Source organism: Eubalaena glacialis, chromosome 1 (genome assembly GCF_028564815.1).
Source record: "Eubalaena glacialis isolate mEubGla1 chromosome 1, mEubGla1.1.hap2.+ XY, whole genome shotgun sequence".
In the NCBI taxonomy this organism is placed as follows: Eukaryota; Metazoa; Chordata; class Mammalia; order Artiodactyla; family Balaenidae; genus Eubalaena; species Eubalaena glacialis.
The window spans coordinates 178,588,870-178,608,611 of record NC_083716.1 but is presented as its reverse complement, the minus strand read 5'-3'; the positions used below and the strand labels follow the sequence as shown (position 1 = coordinate 178,608,611).

Below are 19,742 nucleotides of genomic sequence, written 5' to 3'. Positions count from 1 at the left end.
TTAATTTTATCTTATTTTTTGTTGGTTGTTAATAAGAAATAATAAGTGTTAATCTTAATATCTAGAATTACAATTTCATTTTGACAGGTTGACTTTGGCAGAATATCATGAACAGGAAGAAATTTTCAAACTTAGACTAGGACATCTCAAAAAGGTATGTGAAGCATATGCTGGATTTTTTAGTTTACCAGAGGTTGTGGAAAGTTGTGTTATAAGTTTCTTATTGAAGAAGTCAAAACTTAAGAGAGAAAGCACCCAAATTAAAAACTTTGGACCAAAAAAGAGGGGCATTAAAGATGCATTTTTATGTTGAAATATTAAAATAACATTCCTTTACCTTGTGGCAACTTAGAGACATTTGAGATGCTGATGATACCATGTCCCTGTAATGGAGGAATGATTCCTGGCCAGACCTCCAGGTTCTTACGATTACTCTGTTAAATGCTATCTTTTTGTAAAAAAATGCTTCATTTTTAAGATGAAATGTAAGATTCCATATTGTTTGTGTCCATTTCATAATAAATTGAAATAAGTATAAATTAATAACAAACATGTTTCTTTGGCTTAACTTTGAAGATATTGAATGCTCAATTAAGTGTTTCAATTAAAATATGTACATTGGCAAATTTAGAAGAACCTGATCATCAGTAATCATATGAAATGATATAATTTAGAAAAACATTGCTATATGTTATTAGTAAATTTTTATAATGTGTAGCTTTGTACTTGTTTGTAAACTCTGAAATTGTAATCAGTTCATTGTTTTTTAGTTCAAACCACTTCAAAGAAATAATAGAGTAGATTTTCCCCCTCAAAATGAAGTTACCGACAGATATAAAATTCTTTTCCTTTGATCCAATTTTTTAATTCTGCTTTCTGCTTGTCACGTTACTTACGTTTTTTAAAATAGGCTGAATAATAGCTAAACCTGAGTTAGGGAACTAATTGAAGATAGTATCTATGAAGTCATCTCCCTGGGGTAGGGTAAGGTAGGTCAGAGAAACCCATCCTTGCAGCAGCCGCCATCTCACTGTAGATGTCTTTGTTTTTGGAATGTTATCACCATGCTTCAGATCCCTGCCATTTAACTACAGGGAACAGAAAAAAATTATATTTTGTGTACATATGTATGTGTGTATATGTATATACACACATATATATATGTGTGTGTAATTTGTGTTAGTGTTCTTTACTATGTCATATCTGTCTATGCCCCTGCTCAGAAAAGTTTCAACCTAAACTACTTGAACAGTAAATTCTAAAATGATTTATTCTGCTCTGTTTTGTTTTTGTATTCTGTTGTAATTATTCACATTTCTCTTGCTCTTTGGTATGAGTAGGCAACTTCAGTCTGTTTTGTATCCGATGGAGTTGTAATGGGACTACAGAAGGGAAGAGGGGATTTTGTAGTTAAGAATTAGTACAAGTATTTGTCTGCCCACCTATGCTATTTTGATAATAAATTCATAGAGACCTGTGTTTGATGTCCCATATAAAGATTTATCAATTATTTTCTAACCAGCCTCTCATGATAATGGGATACTAAAGAATATAATTAACTGGAGGGTTATTATTTTCACATATAATAGTAAATTTCAAATTACTCTTTCTAATGATGAGATTTTACATGTGTTTTATTTTATGAAAACTTATTATAAAATCTGAAATTATAAAGCAGTTAAATTAGGAATCAGCTATTTGTATTACAAAAACACTTAAAAGGATTCAGAGGAGGGTTTGTTTTTATTTTTGGTTGGTGGGTGGTTGGTTGATTTTAAAGCTTTCCTGGTACATTGAAAATATTTCATTTCTCTGAAACACTTCTATTTTGTAAGTGAGGTACATATACTTAAATGTCTAGATATTATATAAACAGTTGTAAGCTGTTGTAGATTACTACACCTTTTCTTCTAACCTCCATATTATCTTCTTTCCCAGTGGTTGACTTCTCCATTTTTTGTATTTACTCATTCTTTCTAATAATTGTCCGCTCCATAATCTTTTTCCTATTTTTTTTTTCAGCTTTTATCAAATTTACTGAGCAGTTTTAGATTTCTAACTTTATCTTCTTCTTAACCAATTTACAACATTACTTTTCTTTGATCTCCATCATGGAATATTTTGGGAGAGTGGATGAATTAATGCTGAAATATACTATCATGTCTTTTGAATTCTCACGTTTTCTTCTGAAAGACTATTTTGGGTGAGGAGAATGAATGCATTATGAAGAAAGTTGCTAGTAGTACACACAGAGAACAAAATTGAGTACGTAGTGTCACCTTAGAGCACAAATAAATAGCAGTTGTCTACTTACCACTGGGTATTAATTTTTGAGTCGTACAATTTAAAAATAATAATCATTCAGTTACATGTGTTAAAAATAAGTTATTTGGCATTCTAAAGCACAGTTGGAAAGTAGGGCATTAAAAATAGGTCATTTTGTTTTCTAAGACACAGGTAGATTGGACACTTTTAACACATAGAGAGCAAGCTTGAGTTGAAAGAAAAGATGTTATCACCTCTATCTTAAGCCAACATGAACTATACCCTGACATGTAACTATATAGCTTCTACCATAGGCTGGATCTGATCTGTGAGTATTTGGTGTCCATGTAACCTGCATAGGAATTAATCATGTGACCTACATCAGCTTAGGGTTTAGATATGGAGCCCAGCATACTCCTGCATTAGCAAAGGTGACTCTCACTCCCCCTTTAATAAAAACTCTTGAAGTTAAATGGAATTATTAGATTAAATTTGTTGACACCAAAGGAAAAAATGTCCATCATTGACGAAACCCATACCATTTGGACATAGGAGACTAGAAGGCCTATTTACTTTTTCTTGAGATAAATAATTTATGATGTGCATTGTATTTCATAAAGATAATCATAATAATTGAATAGAGAAGCTGAAATATGAGAAAGTATATTTACCATTGAATAAATCATAAAATTCAGTTCATATTCTATACTATTCTGTAGGGTTAGAAACATAATAAATCCAAATCCAATGAATCTGTTAGTGTGATAGAGTAACAAATGAGAGTGGAGCAGTAAGTCCATGGCTAAAATAAATACATATTTCTGGTAACCACCAAATAGTAAATGTAAACTTACTTAAGGGCTTATTTTCTTTTGAAATTAGGAAAGTTATTATGCAGCATCATCTTTTTTTAATATAGCAAGGATTATTTAATATTTATTGTATTAGTTATTAATCAGTTTGTGAAGTTATTGCTCACTCATTCACTAAGTGATTTATTTCCACACTGCCTAAATCAGGCACGATTCAAATTCCCATTTCAGGAGGATTACATAATATTACGTTTTATTCACTTTGAAGTTTTAACCATTCTAAAGTGAACATTAATGTTAAATTTGAATGCCGAGATCTTCTCTGTTTGCTTTGTCTGAATTAATACAGCTAGTAACTGGCAAAGCGAAAACTTGAACCTTTTCTCACTGCTATTTCTTTCTTTTTTTTTTCTCCTATTTCAGTGGCAGTACCCTTACGCTTTATTCCTACAGTTCTCTAGTTGTAGATAAATAGCAAGTTGATCCTTTTGTATTCAGAAGAATTAAGTCACTTGTAGCTTTCTCTGCCTGTTTCTTAGAGTAATGTGAATGTTTGCTTTTTTTTTTTTCCCAGAAACATGCTGTTTCATTTTCATTGCAGATAAAGGAGAGCAGTTAAGTTTTTCACACACACATACTTCTTTCTTTCTCTTATATATTACTTTCCTTGGGTATCCTGTTAGTGACTGTTCTATCAACTAGAATATTTCTTTATTATTAGCTGCTTCATTGTTTTTCATTCTAAGTTTATTTTTAAAGGTCAACAGGGAAAGCACTTTTTTTTGGTTAAAATGTGTGAATATGCTCTAGTATAATTTTACCTTTTATAGAGCTAAAGATTGAATAGAACGGAAAAGAACTATATAGTAAAGTATATGGAGACTGTACAAATTATTCCTAAAACTTATTAAAAAATAACTTTTTTGCTGCTAGTAATTATGCACAAACTTCCTTAATTATCACTCATTAAAAGCTTGTAGTTGCAATGGGAATAATTTCCTGTCTTCAAAAAGTTGCTCCTTTGAGGCAGAGCAACTAAATCCCATTTAAAATCCCATCCCACCTGTGCCACATGTGGAATCTCTGGATTTAAGGAAACTAATAAACCACATACCAGTTAGCTTTTATGGTTGATCCTGTTTTGATACCAGTCTTTGATACATTCTAGTTATGGGAAAGTCATTTATCTTTGTGATTTGAGGAGTTCTGCTAGGTTGTTGTTTGTATCGTTCAGATCTTTATTCTGGAATTGAAGAAAACTACATGGATGTGCTTTCCAAGAACTGTTACTAAACTAACACAAACAACTTTTTAAAAAAATCCCTGAAAAACCGTTTTCCTTGTAATAGAGTATCTCTGTAGTCATATTATTATTTAAAAGATACAAGTTACCAATCATAATATGCCAAAATAAAGAGGAAGTAAGAATTTTGAAAGTTATTGGGACCAATAACTATGTCATGCCACTGCTATTATTCAAGTTTGTGATGTGAACAGCATGTGGAGATGTTGCTCCTTATTTTCTAGTCTTCGAATTTTTTTGTCTTCTGGATTTTAAATACTTGATTAGTTGGAGAGACTGCATATAGAAGATTTGACATCTCAATATGGAATATTAGATAGTATTGTAGGGATTGGCTTTAATGTATGTGTTTTGGGGTGTGTGTGGGTGGGTGGGTGGGTGGGTGTGTGTGTGTGTGTGAGAGAGAGAGAGAGAGAGAAGCCCTGAATATAAGTATCAGAAATTTTTATTGGAAAAACATAACCAACTTGTAATTGAAACAGGATTAGTCAAGAACCATCAGCACCAACACAAGTGTATCTTTGCAGACCGAAGGAATCAGCTAAACAATTACAGTCATCTCAATCTCTACTAAAACAAAAATCACATCCAACATGCCACCTGACACCATTTCTTTCTCTCTCTCTCCTTTGCTCCTTGCGATGTGGCATTCATCTCTCCTTGTGCCTCCGTTCTGAAGAGATAACAGTATAGCAACAACTCTGCCACTGAAATCCTGTTCTCTGACCGATTTTGGCACCTGCAAAGAGAAACAACCAGTAACAGGCAGCCGCAGCATCAGTATTAATCTTCCATGATGAAATCTTTACAGGTCAAGAACAAGCACACAGCTCTTTTCTCACTCCTTCACAGTGGACCATGCAACTAGTTGAAATGGAAGACAATGGATTGTCTGCAAGCCTTTTGAACAGTGGAGGATACAGGGCATTGGTTTTAGGTGAATTAACCCCCAAATATTCTTGAAGTTTGATACCTCCTTTGGTCTTTCTTTCTAGAATACCATTGTCATCTGATTTATCAAATCCTTAGTATGACCACAAAGAATAAGTTTGCATATGTGGCATCTCGTCACTTTAGTTTTGAATAAAAGTATGAAAATAATTAATGCTAGAGGGCTTAATCTCTAAAACTGTGTGTGCACCTTTATATTCAAGAAATTTTTCTCTCAGAGCCAACCACATTGTACATTATGTTTCTCTAGAACATAACACAAGGTGCTACTTGTGTAGGAAGTAGTTTTCAGTGGAAATCTAGTGAAAATGCATTATACTAGAAAAAGTCACCATTAAGCCCATGAAGAAGATTATGAGGTTCCTGACTTCTTGGCATGTGTGGGCAAGAAGAGTGCCAAGAAGAGTGTTGGAATTCTAAACTTGACATTTTGTGCTTAGTATTGCTTCCATTTAAAAATGAGTACTATCTGTGAAAGCTGCCTGTGCTGAGAGAACATGGAACTAGCTGTAGATAGGAAAGCTCCCAGTGTATACTCTACTTCCTACTCTCATTGTAAACCTACAAACATATTCCTGGCTTTTCCCTCACCATTTATAATTATACATCTTTACTTGGTAGTAGATGATTGTTCACTTACCCAAGTGAAAATTTAGCAGTAAAATGTGTTTTACTTCTGTAGTGTTTGATATTAATCCAGTTGTTATATAGGCAATGGAATTTCTTAAAGTTTGGAAAGAATCTTAGAAGTCATGTTAAGCATTGGTTAGAGCAGGGTTTAATTTATTCAGGTTTGTAAGTTCAGTGTAGAGATCACTGTTTCACAAAAAAGAGAGAACAATTGCTTGGCCACTGGCCAAGAACTGTAACTCCATGCCGTTTATATGCATATGTATAGAGAGGGTCTAGAAGATTAGGTTCTTCTCATTATTGTGTAGAAAGTTAAATCTTTTCATACTTAAAAAAAATACGGAATCCACCAAAGTCCTGAAAAAGGTTAAAAGGAGGCAGAAAGCTGGAGGAAAGTATAGTAGTAAGGCATTGTACCTGTATGTGCTAAGACTTGGTGTCAGCACCTTGGCTAATGTTTTTAACATCAAGGAATTTCATCCCCCTAATACAGTAGCTGTGATTTCTTTTTCAGGAAGTGTACTAAATATTTAAAGTTTGCCAGAGAGTTGAATTGTTACATTTATTTGCTGCTGAGAAGATAGGGTTGGGTTTGTTTAAACAGAATGGGGGAACTGACAGAATCAAAACCTGTCCATTTTAACACTTATTCCCATTTAAGGGTTTTGATGTATATATTTATGCATTTGAAGAGAGATTAACGACCCCCTACCCCCCCAAAGAAGGAAATGAAGTGCAGAGAGAGGAAAACATTAAGGTTCTAAAGTAATTATCTAAGCCAGTTAAACACACCTGAGGGAAATGCAGTATGCTTCCCTCAGTAATATCCAGCTCAGTGATTGAGGATGGGCATGGAGAGAGCATATATATAGTTAGGAAAGAAAACCTCCTTAGGAATTTCATAATATTTGTACCTTCTCCTCCTCTTACCCTACTCCTCAATCTATACAACCATACTCAAGCAAAAATAGGCTTATGGGCAGTAGTTTCAAAACCGACCTCTATACATTCACCGTGGTTTTTTTGTTGGTTGGTTCATATTTCCAATGGCTCATGTCTCTCATATCTATATTTAAGATATATTAAAGAATATAATGGAGAAAAATTTGAGGACATTTAATAAGGATAAATTTGAAGTAAATCGGTAAAAATTTTCTTCCTAATTCTTTTTTTCTGCACTGCCCTTTCTGTTAGTCTTTAATAGTGCCTTTTGTTAATTTTACGTTTCACTCTCCTGGTGATAAACTTTTAGAATGACATTATAAATATTTAATCAAATTAAAACTTAATTTGAGGACCTGGAGATACTAACTTTTGAGGGATTCGTATTGTTCATACTAGTAAAATGAATTTGGTGTTAAACTTGTTGAAACCTCATTCTGAACTAGTTTTCCCAGACCGACTAATGCTGTTTTGGTGCTGTTGAATATACTATTGTAAGTGATAAGCTTTTCTGTGCTTTCACCATCTTCATAATATACCACACAGAATTCTTCTACCAACCCTGATGGATTATAGGCAAGCTGAGAATGATATATCAGAAAATACTTTCTATCTTATCTTGGCTTTATAGAAAGGCCGCTCTTCGAAATTGAGGGGTTTTTTGTGGGGCTGACATGTAACATACATTAAAGATTTGCTGAAGACGTTTAAACTAGGATGTTTAATTTTTTCAGGATATCCATTAGTTTTACATGTGAAAATGCATTTTATAACTCTTTAAGCTTTATATTTTAATGCCTACACACCCCCACTTAAAAAGAAATTGCCAGTAAGGGAAATGCTCAAAAATACCCCAAATCTGCCTAGCAGTTTTAATCGGGCATTTTGCAGAGATTCTACTGTTGCTGTAATGTAATTTTAGCTTAGAATGTTGAGCCAAGAGGATACTAAGTTGCCAGAAAGGACTTTGATTACAAATAGAAAGCATTTCTATGCTAAATATCTGGTGAGGGACAAACTGGTTTTACCTTCCATATAAATTTTTAAAAGTTAAAAATTTTAGAAGGTGGTGTGTTTTGCATGTTACTTAAATGATGAGGCAATATTGAGATCTGTTGTTGTATACTTGTCTGACCTGGGTTTTTTAATATGTTTAAGTAATTCAGAATATTAGATCTTATTTAAAAATACTGTTAAAATAGCTGTAGTGTGTACTGTTAAGGTCCATTGCTATATCTTTTTGTTTAAATGGAAAAGAGCCATGTCCTTTTATTGTATGTGATTACCAAACCTACCTCTCTCTTTAATGGGATCTTTTCTTACTTATGTCCCTTCAACACCATAATTGTCTACAGAGACCAGTTCCTTTCCAGAGATGCTGTTTGTTTCTTCTTAGACCTTCTCTGCTTTAATTGCTTAGCTGGTGGATGACTTGAGGATTGAAACTTGGTGTTCTTACTAAGCATGATCTAGCTGTCTGGATTGCCTCTCTTTTTTATTTTAATAATTTGGACTACCTTTGCCATGCGTTTCAGGCTTCCATTCCATAATGATTCAGATCAGTTTTGAGCCCAGGTCTGCCTTGCCTCTCCTGAACCCTCTGAAAACGATTAATTCTGAGGATGGCCCAGAGGCTAATGTCAGTCTCAAGCAAGGAGAGCATGGCCTACAGTATATAGATCTTTGGAAATGATCTGCAGTAAAGATAAGTTTAGTTGCTAAGACTACCATATTCTGGATGTTGTACCTTGGGGCCAGACCAAAACTGGGCCTTGCCCCTTTCTGTAAGGAGAGGAAGGATACTAAGCAGTATTGCCTAGCGTTTGCCTAAAAGTATGTGTATTAATCTGTTCAGGCTGCCATAACAAAATACCATAGACTGGATGGCTTAAACAAGAGAAACTTATTTCTCACAGCTTTAGAGGCTGGAAGTCTAAGATCAAGGTCCAGCAGGGTTTAGTTTCTGATGGGGCTCTCTTCCTCATCTGTAGATGGCCATCTTCTCAAGCCTTCACATGATTTTTTCTCTGTGCTCCCACAAAGAGGTAGTGGGGTTGGAAGGAGAGATCTCTTTCTCTCTCTTCCTCCTCAAAAAGCCACTAATACCATCATGAGGGCTCCACTCTCATGACCTAAGCTAGCTCTAATTACCTCGCAAAGTCCCCTTCTCCAAATACTATCACATTGGGGTTTAGGGCTTAGACATACAAAATTTGGGAGGAACACAAACCTTCAATCCATAATAGCATGTATACTTTTTCTCAGTGGGATTTGAGAGAAGTTACTTAGAGTTATTGAATTATCTTTCCTCTAGAAGTGTGTCACTTTGTTTTAAGGTCCAAGATATTGTGGAATAAATATTAAATTACAATATGGAAGATGTAAATCTATTTCACTGATGACTATGGAGGATTTATGTCTATTTGCATATGACTTTGTTATAGTTCCTTCCCTTGACATGCCTCTTTTTTTTTTTTTAAAGTACACCTGAATTATACATTATTTAATTTTTATTTATTTATTTATTTATTTATTTTTGGCTGTGTTGGGTCTTCGTTTTTGTGCGAGGGCTTTCTCTAGTTGCGGCAAGCGGGGGCCACTCTTCATCGCGGTGCACTGGCCTCTCACTATCACGGCCTCTCTTGTTGCGGAGCGACGCGCAGGCTCAGTAATTGTGGCTCACGGGCCTAGTTGCTCCGCGGCATGTGGGATCTTCCCAGACCAGGGCTCGAACCCATGTCCCCTGCATTGGCAGGCAGATTCTCAACCACTGCGCCACCAGGGAAGCCCGACATGCCTCTTAAATACCTAGGATCCAGCTTTTTTTTTAAATTAGTGCTCCTGACATTTTGTTTCTTCCTGTAAACACTACAGTTCAAACTGAATGAAGCTTGCCTGTGCTTTTGTATTGTAAGATCTTATGGGGCATACTTGTCATGTTTTATAGAGGGTAAAAAGCTTGCTTAGCTGGCACAGACATACATTTTATTTTCTTTAGTAAGTGTATTGTGATATTGATTACTGCCATTGTATAAACATCTGAAGATTACCAAAAATTATAAAACAAATGTAATTATGTGTCAACAATCTAGTTGAATCTCATAATTATATATTTATGAGTTAATAAAATTTAATTTCTATAAATTCATTTTTAAAATAGTATCCCCATACCACATTTTCAAATGAAAGCTGAAACAAGTATTTTTGCTGGTATTCTAATAGGCATTTCACCATTTTATCAGATTATTTAAAATTATACCAACTTACTAAGTGTTTAGTAGCTTCCTACATGTATAAGAAGTTAATGGTTAATGGCAGGTTTTAAGGCAGCAAACATTAGTAATCTGAAGAAAGAAGGTTACCACTTTCTGTGTTCTGTGGCATAAATGAATTTGAATTTTTTCATACTCATGGGCACAACTATATGGCCAGTTTCTTATTCTACTTTATATAACTAAATGGAGACAACTGAACTGTGGTTTGACTTTATTGTTCCAAAGCTTTTTAATCTATTTCCTCTCCTTATAATGAATCTTTAGTTATTTAATCCCCTGGGACATTATCTTACCTTTTTTCTTTTTTCATTAAAATTAGAAATATTTGTAACTGAAGCTACATTAAATGAGGAAATTTCAGAGAATTTAGTGTATCTATCTTAGAAAACTCTCCCCAAAATTTTAGAAAAGTTCATCTTCACTTAAATTTATTTATTTTTCTTTTTTTTTTACTTAAATTTATTTTGAGGGTTTCTATGTATCATCTAATGCCTAATTTATATTAAATATCTCTGCAACAAGTAGTGGTTGTTTCATTTTAAAATAACTGAAATAATCTTAAGGTCAGGTGGAATATGAACAACATACTTAGATTTAGTTTTTTAATCTGTGAACGTTTTTCTTTATGATACTTAGAATATTCCTTTCAGTTTAAGCCTTAGATAAAGGTGTAATAGACTTTATATCTCTATTATCTGCTTTACGATGAAATAATATTTATATTTTCAAAGTAAATTTCAGAACTATTAATTTTTTGAGATAAAGGATTTTTTTAAAAATATCAGAAGATAAATCATTAAGAGACAGTGCTAATGAAAAAAAAAAAATTTAAATAACCTCTATTCCACGTGGTATAGATTTATAACGGTAGTGGTACACATTTAGGCCAAGGCAATCTGGATTTGTTTACTTACTCAATAAATAGTTATTCAAAAATATTATAAAATTGGGCATTTGTAGAACTTTTCACTGAAATTTGATATGTTCTTGTTTTTTAAGTAGTATTTAAATTTATATTGACAAGAGGTATGTGTGTAATGGGTGATTTTATTTGTTTTGGTGTCTAATTTTTTTAAATGTTCTAAAAATTGTATATTTTGAGACATGAAAAATATTTATCAAAATGTTTAAATGAATGTTAAAGTAAATTTCTTTAGGATTTGCCTCGGTCTGCTCTGATAACTAAGGATCTGCCACAGCTATTCATAAAATTTTTGTTTTAAGAGCCTCTTTAAAATTGTAGTGGGATTTATCCAAAGTGAGTGGTCAGACTGTGTGTGTGTGTGTGTGTGTGTGTGTATTCCAAATGTTGTCAGGTCTCAATAATCAGTAGTTCTGTCTTCTACCTTTCTTCCTCTTTTAACTGTTGTGAAATATCTCCATTTCATTTGTTTTGTACTAGTAAATTATTCCCTTGTAAATTAAAATTTGGATGTACCAGAAATAAAACTTTCAGCTCATTTTGTGTTATAAGTCAGTTTCAGACTACCTTGCAGTCATTTTCAGTTTAGACATTATAAAAATAGATTTCTTGTGGTACAGAATAAAAGTCAGCATCTCGTTAGGTATATAGATTTTCATGTGGAGGATGGTTTCTTGAAATAGGCTTTTGCCTTATCTCTTCCTATCTTTCAGGCATTGAAAAGAGCACTTTGGTCTTTTAACTCAGTGGTACTTTATAATACACTATTCTTCCCATCACTGTAAAAAATTGGTGCATGAGTAAAAATATCTTTTTTATATCACAAATAAATTGAGCTTGTTATAGTCCCCTCTCTTCATTTTCAGGAAGAGGCAGAAATCCAGGCAGAACTTGAACGTTTGGAAAGAGTCAGAAATCTTCACATTCGAGAGCTCAAAAGAATAAATAATGAAGATAATTCACAGTAAGTCATTATTTGTATTTCACAGTTTTACATGATAAAAGTTTTTTCTCCCCTTGGAGATCATAAACACAGTATTTCCTTGTTGGGGGGCTTCTCATCATAGACCTAAGGTCCTTCCCGTGGCTCAGAAGGCCTCGTATGATCTGGTCTCTGGCCACCTCACCACCCCATCTCTCTCATCCTCCCCTCACTTATATGTCGTAGACACACTGGCCCCCTCAAACGTGTCTGACTCAAGGCTTCCCTCAAGGCTTTTGTGCTCGCCATTTCCTCTTCCTGAAATGTTCCTCCTCTAAATATCTGAGTGGCTTACTCCTTATTTCACTCCCAGTGGTCATTAGAGAAGCCACCCTATCTAAAATAGCAGTCCTTGCCTCACTCCATCCCCTATTTCAGTATCCTTGCCTTACTTTATTTCTTCTTAGCACTTATCACTATTTAGAATTACAAAATTTTTTTTTTCAGTTATTTTATCTGTTTCCTTTCACTAGAATGTAAGCTACATGAGAGCAGGGACTTAGTTTTGTTCTTGCTATATCCCCAGAACCTAGACCAGTGCCTGGCATATGGTAGGCACAGAATAAATATTTGTTAACTAAATACCAAAATTAATATTATAGTAGTGAGGAAAAAATTATTTCAACCAAAGGGATTGCAGTAAGCCATGTATCCAGCATTATGTAAAAACTGGAGAAGAACTAGAAAAGTAGCTTAAGTTATAGTCTCTGTCCTTAATCCCTAATTATCAAAATGACATTAAACGCTAAAGGAATTCAAAGAATAGAAAATATATGTGGACTGGTGGGAACTTTATGAAGAAGACAGAAATTAAGCAAGGCATTAATTGGATTTAGTCAGTGTAGAGGACAGGAAGGATGTCTTTTTACACTTTGAGACTTATGTAATTTAAATCTTCATGACCTAACATGAGTGTCAGAATTGGAAGTGGCCTATTTCTGCCGTGAAATACAAATATCTTGCTTAATAGAAGGCCTATTTATGATCATCTTTGTATGAACACAATCATTCCAGTGTATAATGTCAATGAAATAATATAGTTATGTAATATCCTTAATTGTACCAGATGAAAATTCTGATACAGCAGATAAGACAAAACTAATTTAAAATTGGCTCTTGTGAAAATTATGTCCAAACTTGTTTGTGGGTATTACTTAATCCACTTGATGAAAATTAAATAAATTGTTACAGCTTTACATTTTTCTTTTCTTTCTTTTTTTTCTTCTTTTGGCTGCGTGGCTTGCAGGATTTTAGTTCCCCGGCCAGGGATTGAACCTGGGTCACGGCAGTGAAAGTGCCAAGTCCTAACCACTGGACCACCAGGGAATTCCCTACATTTTGCTTTAAAACTAGCAGAAATCTCTTTTATTTATAAGTTCTCAGGAAAAGCTTAAATTATCAAAGCTGTGTTGATATTGAATAAAATATCGTGTGTTTGCATCTGGAATTATAAAGCTATCATTGATTTTTTTTTTTTCCTTAAATATCAAGAGTGCACATTTTGGAACCACATTTTTCTGCTAAGCCCTGCCATGTATTAGCTGTTGACCTTGGACAAGTTACTTAACCTTTCTGTGCAGTAGTGCCCTCATCTGTAAAATAGAGGTAGTAGCAGGGCCTACTTCAAAGGGTTGGTTAAGAACCAAATGAGATAATACAGGTGAGTGCTTAATGTATAGCAGGTGCAGTAAGCTTTAAATAGTAATAGCAGTATTGTCTGTGGTGGTTTTTTTTAAAGCATTTCTTTTTTGATTGGGAATTAAAATTTTATTTATAAAAGGCAAAGGCTGTAAAATTTCACTGTGGATGAAAGCCAGTTTATAAATATAATTATTTTTAATCATATGTCAATATTATAAAACTTGATTAACTATAACTCCCAAAATAAAAGTATATTTTTCCAAGGGAAGTAATTCCTGCTGAATAGATATGGGATTTCATAAAGCTCTTAGTAATACAATAGTCGGTAGGTCTTTATCACAGTGCTATAATTGGTCATTGAACCTGAATATTCGGCTGTAAATGTTAAGCTTTGTGAACACCAGAGCGTTAAGATGGGTGATAGTCATGCAGTTAGAGAAGGAAAAGAAGTATGGAATGGAATTCAAAATTAGCAGAAGAGTAGCTGAAAAAGAAGTAGCTGGGAGTAGAATAAGAGAGCTAACTTTGTTGTGGATGAAACCTTTTTGTGGGTGTTTTCATGTGCCTGAGTGTTTTTTTCCCCACCCTTAAGGTTCAAAGATCACCCAACGTTAAATGAAAGATATTTATTACTCCATCTGCTTGGTAGAGGTGGCTTTAGTGAAGTGTATAAGGTAATGTACATTTTTTTCCTGTTCTTCATACTAATACGACAAAGATATAGGAATATGTGGTTAAGAAGTGCATGTGTTTTTATTGATTTTATGATTTTTTGACTGGTTTTATGTCCTCTCATTACAAAAAAGAGTCTGTGGTGGCTTATGTTGTCTTATCTCAAGAGTCTAAAAACTATCCTTGTGCCTTTGCAGTCCCTCTGATATTTGGTACCTGGTTATCACTAGCCAGTCTGATACAAGTAATAACAGCCATTAGAATCAAGATAGGCAGGTAGCCATTTAATATAGTACATTTATGGAAAGGTTGTATCTCTTAATTTAAACATGTGTCACAAGTCTTACACGTCCTGAATTTACCCTAATTTCTACCTATTTTAAGGCCAGTGTTTCTCAAATGTGTATTTATAAATGTAGAAATATTTACTCATCATGTTTAATGCTTTATACCTTACTTTTTTTCCACTTTATGTTATCTTTCTGCCCAACCTTTAAATATTGTAGTTCCTAAGGTCTCATCATTCTTGTTCTCCTTTTCAAATATATCCCCCTCGCATTCACTAAGTTATCACCTATTTGATTTCAGATACAGATGTATGGAAACATAGCTATCTACCCCACACTTTCCTTCTGAGCCCCATACCTGCTGGTTTATATGACTTAGTCTGTTCACCTCATGTGGATGCTTCATAAGCACTGCAAACTCACATCTGAAATAGAAGTTATCTCTTCTCCCAACCCCCCCCCTTTTTTAACATTGCTCCCTACTTTAATACACAGCACTGCCATTTATCTGCCCAGTCCCCCAAGTGAAAAACATAAAAGCCATCCTTCAATTCACCTTGCCCTTAACTCCCTTCCCCCAACATAACCAGTCCCTGGTGTCTGTCATTATTAATGTCATTAAGCTCTCCTAAATCCAGCAATGACCCTTCTCCCTCTCTCTTAGCTCAGGGCCTCATTGTCTCTTGTTGCATTGCTGCCCAAGTCTCCTAGCTGATCACCTTTTTCTGGGCATTGAGTTTCTCCAGTTCATTTGTGTATGCTGCAGCTAGAGTGGCCTTGTTATAAAATGCAGTCTGATCATCTCACTCCCCTGCTTATAAGCCCCAGTGGCTTCCCATTTGCTCTTAGCATAAAGTCATATGAAGGTCATAGTCTCACCTTAAACTTCAATTCCTATAGAAGGCTTCCCTGTTAGTCTGCCTTTGATTAGCTCCTTGTAACACTTGGTGCTTCATTATGTATTGGTATAGTCAGATTAAGACCTTGGGTTCTGAAGCCAGACAGGCTGGGTTTGAATCCTGGCTAATTCTGACTGCTGTTTACTAACTGTATAAACTTGGGCTTATTGCTTACCATCCTCTGCCTGTCTTCACCTGGGAATGCTAATAGGATCATTATAGTGATTAAACAAACTATCACAGGAAAATCACATAGAACTTTGTTGCTGAGAAAATGTAAGCTCATTAGATTGTTATTAGAAATCCTCTCTGTTCAACGAGACAACCTGTATCCAGTTCTGACTCGGGGGGAAATTATGGGATTTGGATTCAGAGAACTTCATTTCTGATCTTGGTTCAACCATGAACTATTTTTTGTTTTGTTAACTTGGATGAGCATTAAGTGTTACCCATCAAGAGTGATCTGTGAGCTCTCTTCCAATTCCTATTTCTCTGATTCTAATGGTAGTTCATCCTCAGGCACTTAATGGTTGAGTAGTCTTACTCAGGCCACAAGGTAGAAAAGAAGGTCATAATGTTGCTCACTGTGGATCTAAAAATGACCAAAAGTGTAGCTAGCTAGCACTAGCTCCGCCTAGAAGTTGCCCGGCTTCTGAGCCTACTGATAGCTTTCATGACAGTCTTCTGCCACTGCCCAACAGTATTTCCATTGTTTTTAGCCCCATAGATAGGGTCTAAAAGGGACTTTTCTTTTGGAAGAAAAGGCTTCTGTAGAAATTAGAAAATGCAGATTGTGGGGCCCTAATGACTTGAACCCTCAGTACTGACTTAAATACTAATGACAGCCCCTCCAACCCCTTCAAGTCCTTTCACTGTTGCCAGGTCGCTTGGTAAACAAAGTAGCGGACTGTAAGTCAAAAAATTGACTCTTCTCTATACCAAGGTGGAAAACATTGAATCAGTTGCTCAGTGATTACCATCTTAACTTTATGGGAAGGTATACTTTACTCTCCGAATCTTGGGAGAAAGATGTGTCATATACAGTTATTATAATCAATATACACGGATGATAACTTTATTAGTACTAAGAATTTTATTTTCTCCTATTTTTACTATGATTGCCTTTGAGGTTTTTTTTTTTTTTTAAACATCTTTATTGGAGTATAATTGCTTTACAATGGTGTGTTAGTTTTTGCTTTATAACAAAGTGAATCAGTTATACATATACATATGTTCCCATATCTCTTCCCTCTTGCATCTCCCTCCCTCTCACCCTCCCTACCCCACCCCTCTAGGTGGTCACAAAGCACCGAGCTGATCTCCCTGTGCTATGGCTGCTTCCCACTAGCTATCTATTTTACATTTGGTAGTGTATATATGTCCATGCCACTCTCTCACCCTGTCACATCTTACCCCTCCCCCTCCCCATATCCTCAAGTCCATTCTCTAGTAGGTCTGTGTCTTTATTCCCATCTTGCCACTAGGTTCTTCATGACCTTTTTTTTTTTTCCTTAGATTCCCTATATATGTGTTAGCATACTGTATTTGTTTTTCTCTTTCTGACTTACTTCACTCTGTATGACAGACTCTAACTCCATCCACCTCATTACAAATACCTCCATTTCATTTCTTTTTATGGCTGAGTAATATTCCATTGTATATATGTGCCACATCTTCTTTATCCATTCATCCGATGGTGGACACTTAGGTTGCTTCCATGTCCTGGCTATTGTAAATAGAGCTGCAATGAACATTTTGGTACATGACTCTTTTTGAATTATGGTTTTCTCAGGGTATATGCCCAGTAGTGGGATTGCTGGGTCGTATGGTAGTTCTATTTTTAGTTTTTTAAGGAACCTCCATACTGTTCTCCATAGTGGCTGTATCAATTTACATTCCCACCAACAGTGCAAGAGTGTTCCCTTTTCTCCACACCCTCTCCAGCATTTATTGTTTCTAGATTTTTTGATGATGGCCATTCTGACCGGTGTGAGATGATATCTCATTGTAGTTTTGATTTGCATTTCTCTAATGATTAATGATGTTGAGCATTCTTTCATGTGTCTGTTGGCTATCTGTATATCTTCTTTGGAGAAATGTCTATTTAGGTCTTCGGGCCATTTTTGGATTGGGTTGTTTGTTTTTTTGATATTGAGCTGCATGAGCTGCTTGTAAATCTTGGAGATTAATCCTTTGTCAGTTGCTTCATTTGCAAATATTTTCTCCCATTCTGAGGGTTGTCTTTTGGTCTTGTTTATGGTTTCCTTTGCTGTGCAAAAGCTTTTAAGTTTCATTAGGTCCCATTTGTTTATTTGTTTGTGTTTTTATTTCCATTTCTCTAGGAGCTGGGTCAAAAAGGATCTTGCTGTGATTTATGTCATAGAGTGTTCTGCCTATGTTTTCCTCTAAGAGTTTGATAGTGTGTGGCCTTACACTTAGGTCTTTAATCCATTTTGAGTTTATTTTTGTGTATGGTGTCAGGGAGTGTTCTAATTTCATACTTTTACATGTACCTGTCCAGTTTTCCCAGCACCACTTATTGAAGAGGCTGTCTTTTCTCCACTGAATATGCTTGCCTCCTTTATCAAAGATAAGGTGACCATATGTGCGTGGGTTTATCTCTGGGCTTTCTATCCTGTTCCATTAATCTATATGTCTGTTTTTGTGCCAGTACCAAACTGTCTTGATTACTGTAGCTTTGTAATACAGTCTGAAGTCAGGGAGCCTGATTCCTCCAGCTCCATTTTTCGTTCTCAAGATTGCTTTGGCTATTCGGGGTCTTTTGTGTTTCCATACAAATTGTGAAATATTTTGTTCTAGTTCTGTGAAAAATGCCATTGGTAGTTTGATAGGGATTGCATTGAATCTGTAGATTGCTTTGGGTAGTAGAGTCATTTTTGCCTTTGAGTTTTATAAAAGCTTTTTTGCTTTCTCTCACATGAACTTTTATTTTTATTCTTTTCTATTATATTTCTTAAAACTTAACTTTTAATAGTATAATGAGCTAATGTTTATTGGATATTTATTATGAATCATATATTATTCTAAACACTTTATATGTTTCACCCCATTTAGTCGACAACCCAAACTTTATGAGACTGAGGCTATTAGAGAGGGTATTAAGCACAAAGTCATGCAGCTAATAAGTTCATCTGACTCCAAAGTGAATATTCTTAATTACTGCATCCTATATTACTTCTGATCTCATGCTTTTATAATTTCGTGACAAGCAGTTTACCCCTACTGCTTATTTTAAGGTTAAATTGATAGAGGGAGTGGGAACTAGGAACCTTCTTCCTAATAAATATGTAAGCTTTTAGTGTTTTCTTAAGGGAGTGCTTTTGTGTAAAAGTCACAGTTGAACCTAAATTATTAAATTCCTCTTTAATGATATTCATTTTTTTAAAAAACATTTATAAGTCACCTGAAGCCTTAAAATATTGATCATTCTTTATTTAAGAAATAGTCTGGTCATTTGAACAAACCAGTATAAAACCTTTTTTGAGCCCAGATTAAGGAAATATTGCTGATAGAGTTAGGTGTGATAATTAATGGTTATGGTTATGTTTAAACAGTTTCATAATAAAAGTCTAGAATTTTTTTAAAACAGTTGGGAAATTGTTAGGAACTTGTTAATTTTCCAATAAGGGGGGGAAAAAAAAGGTGGAGTTGCTAGGAAAGGATACAGGAACCCACCAAAAAAGTATTACAGCTGCCTGTTTTCCTGGCCGCTTACTGCTACTACCAGTATAGAGAAGAACATCTATATTAAAAACAGATAGCTTGGGACTTCCCTGGTGGCGCAGTGGTTAAGAATCCACCTGCCAGTGCAAGGGACACGGGTTTGATCCCTGGTCCAGGAAGATCCCACATGCCGCGGAGCAGCTAGGCCCGTGCACCACAACGACTGAGCCTGCGAGCCACAACTACTGAGCCCATGCACCGCAACTTCTGAGCCCGTGCGCTACAACTACTGAAGTCCTCGCATCTAGAGCCCGTGCTCTGCAACAAGAGAAGCCCGCGCACCGCAACGATGAGTAGCCCCCACTTGCTGCAACTAGAGAAAGGCCGTGCGCAGCAACAAAGACCCAATGCAGCCAAAAAAAAAAAAAACAACCCAGAGAGCTTTATTGTTTTATCTTGATTCAGTATATTGGCACT

The 19,742-nt window shown here is 35.1% G+C and overlaps 1 protein-coding gene and 1 non-coding gene across 7 annotated transcripts in view; one reads left to right on the top strand and one right to left on the bottom strand.

Annotated features, from left to right (window-relative positions):
• TLK1 (tousled like kinase 1) overlaps positions 1 to 19,742 on the top strand; it is a 150,690-nt gene that overhangs the window by 117,985 nt on the left and 12,963 nt on the right. For all 6 annotated transcript variants that reach the window (XM_061184746.1, XM_061184754.1, XM_061184764.1 and 3 more), the window contains 3 exons: positions 88 to 154; positions 11,967 to 12,064; positions 14,316 to 14,397. In XM_061184746.1, coding sequence (XP_061040729.1) covers positions 88 to 154; positions 11,967 to 12,064; positions 14,316 to 14,397 — 247 coding nt within the window. The remainder of the gene's footprint in view (positions 1 to 87; positions 155 to 11,966; positions 12,065 to 14,315; positions 14,398 to 19,742) is intronic.
• On the bottom strand, positions 13,337 to 13,408 carry TRNAE-UUC (transfer RNA glutamic acid (anticodon UUC)). The gene has a single exon. It is a non-coding gene; the product is annotated as a tRNA-Glu (tRNA).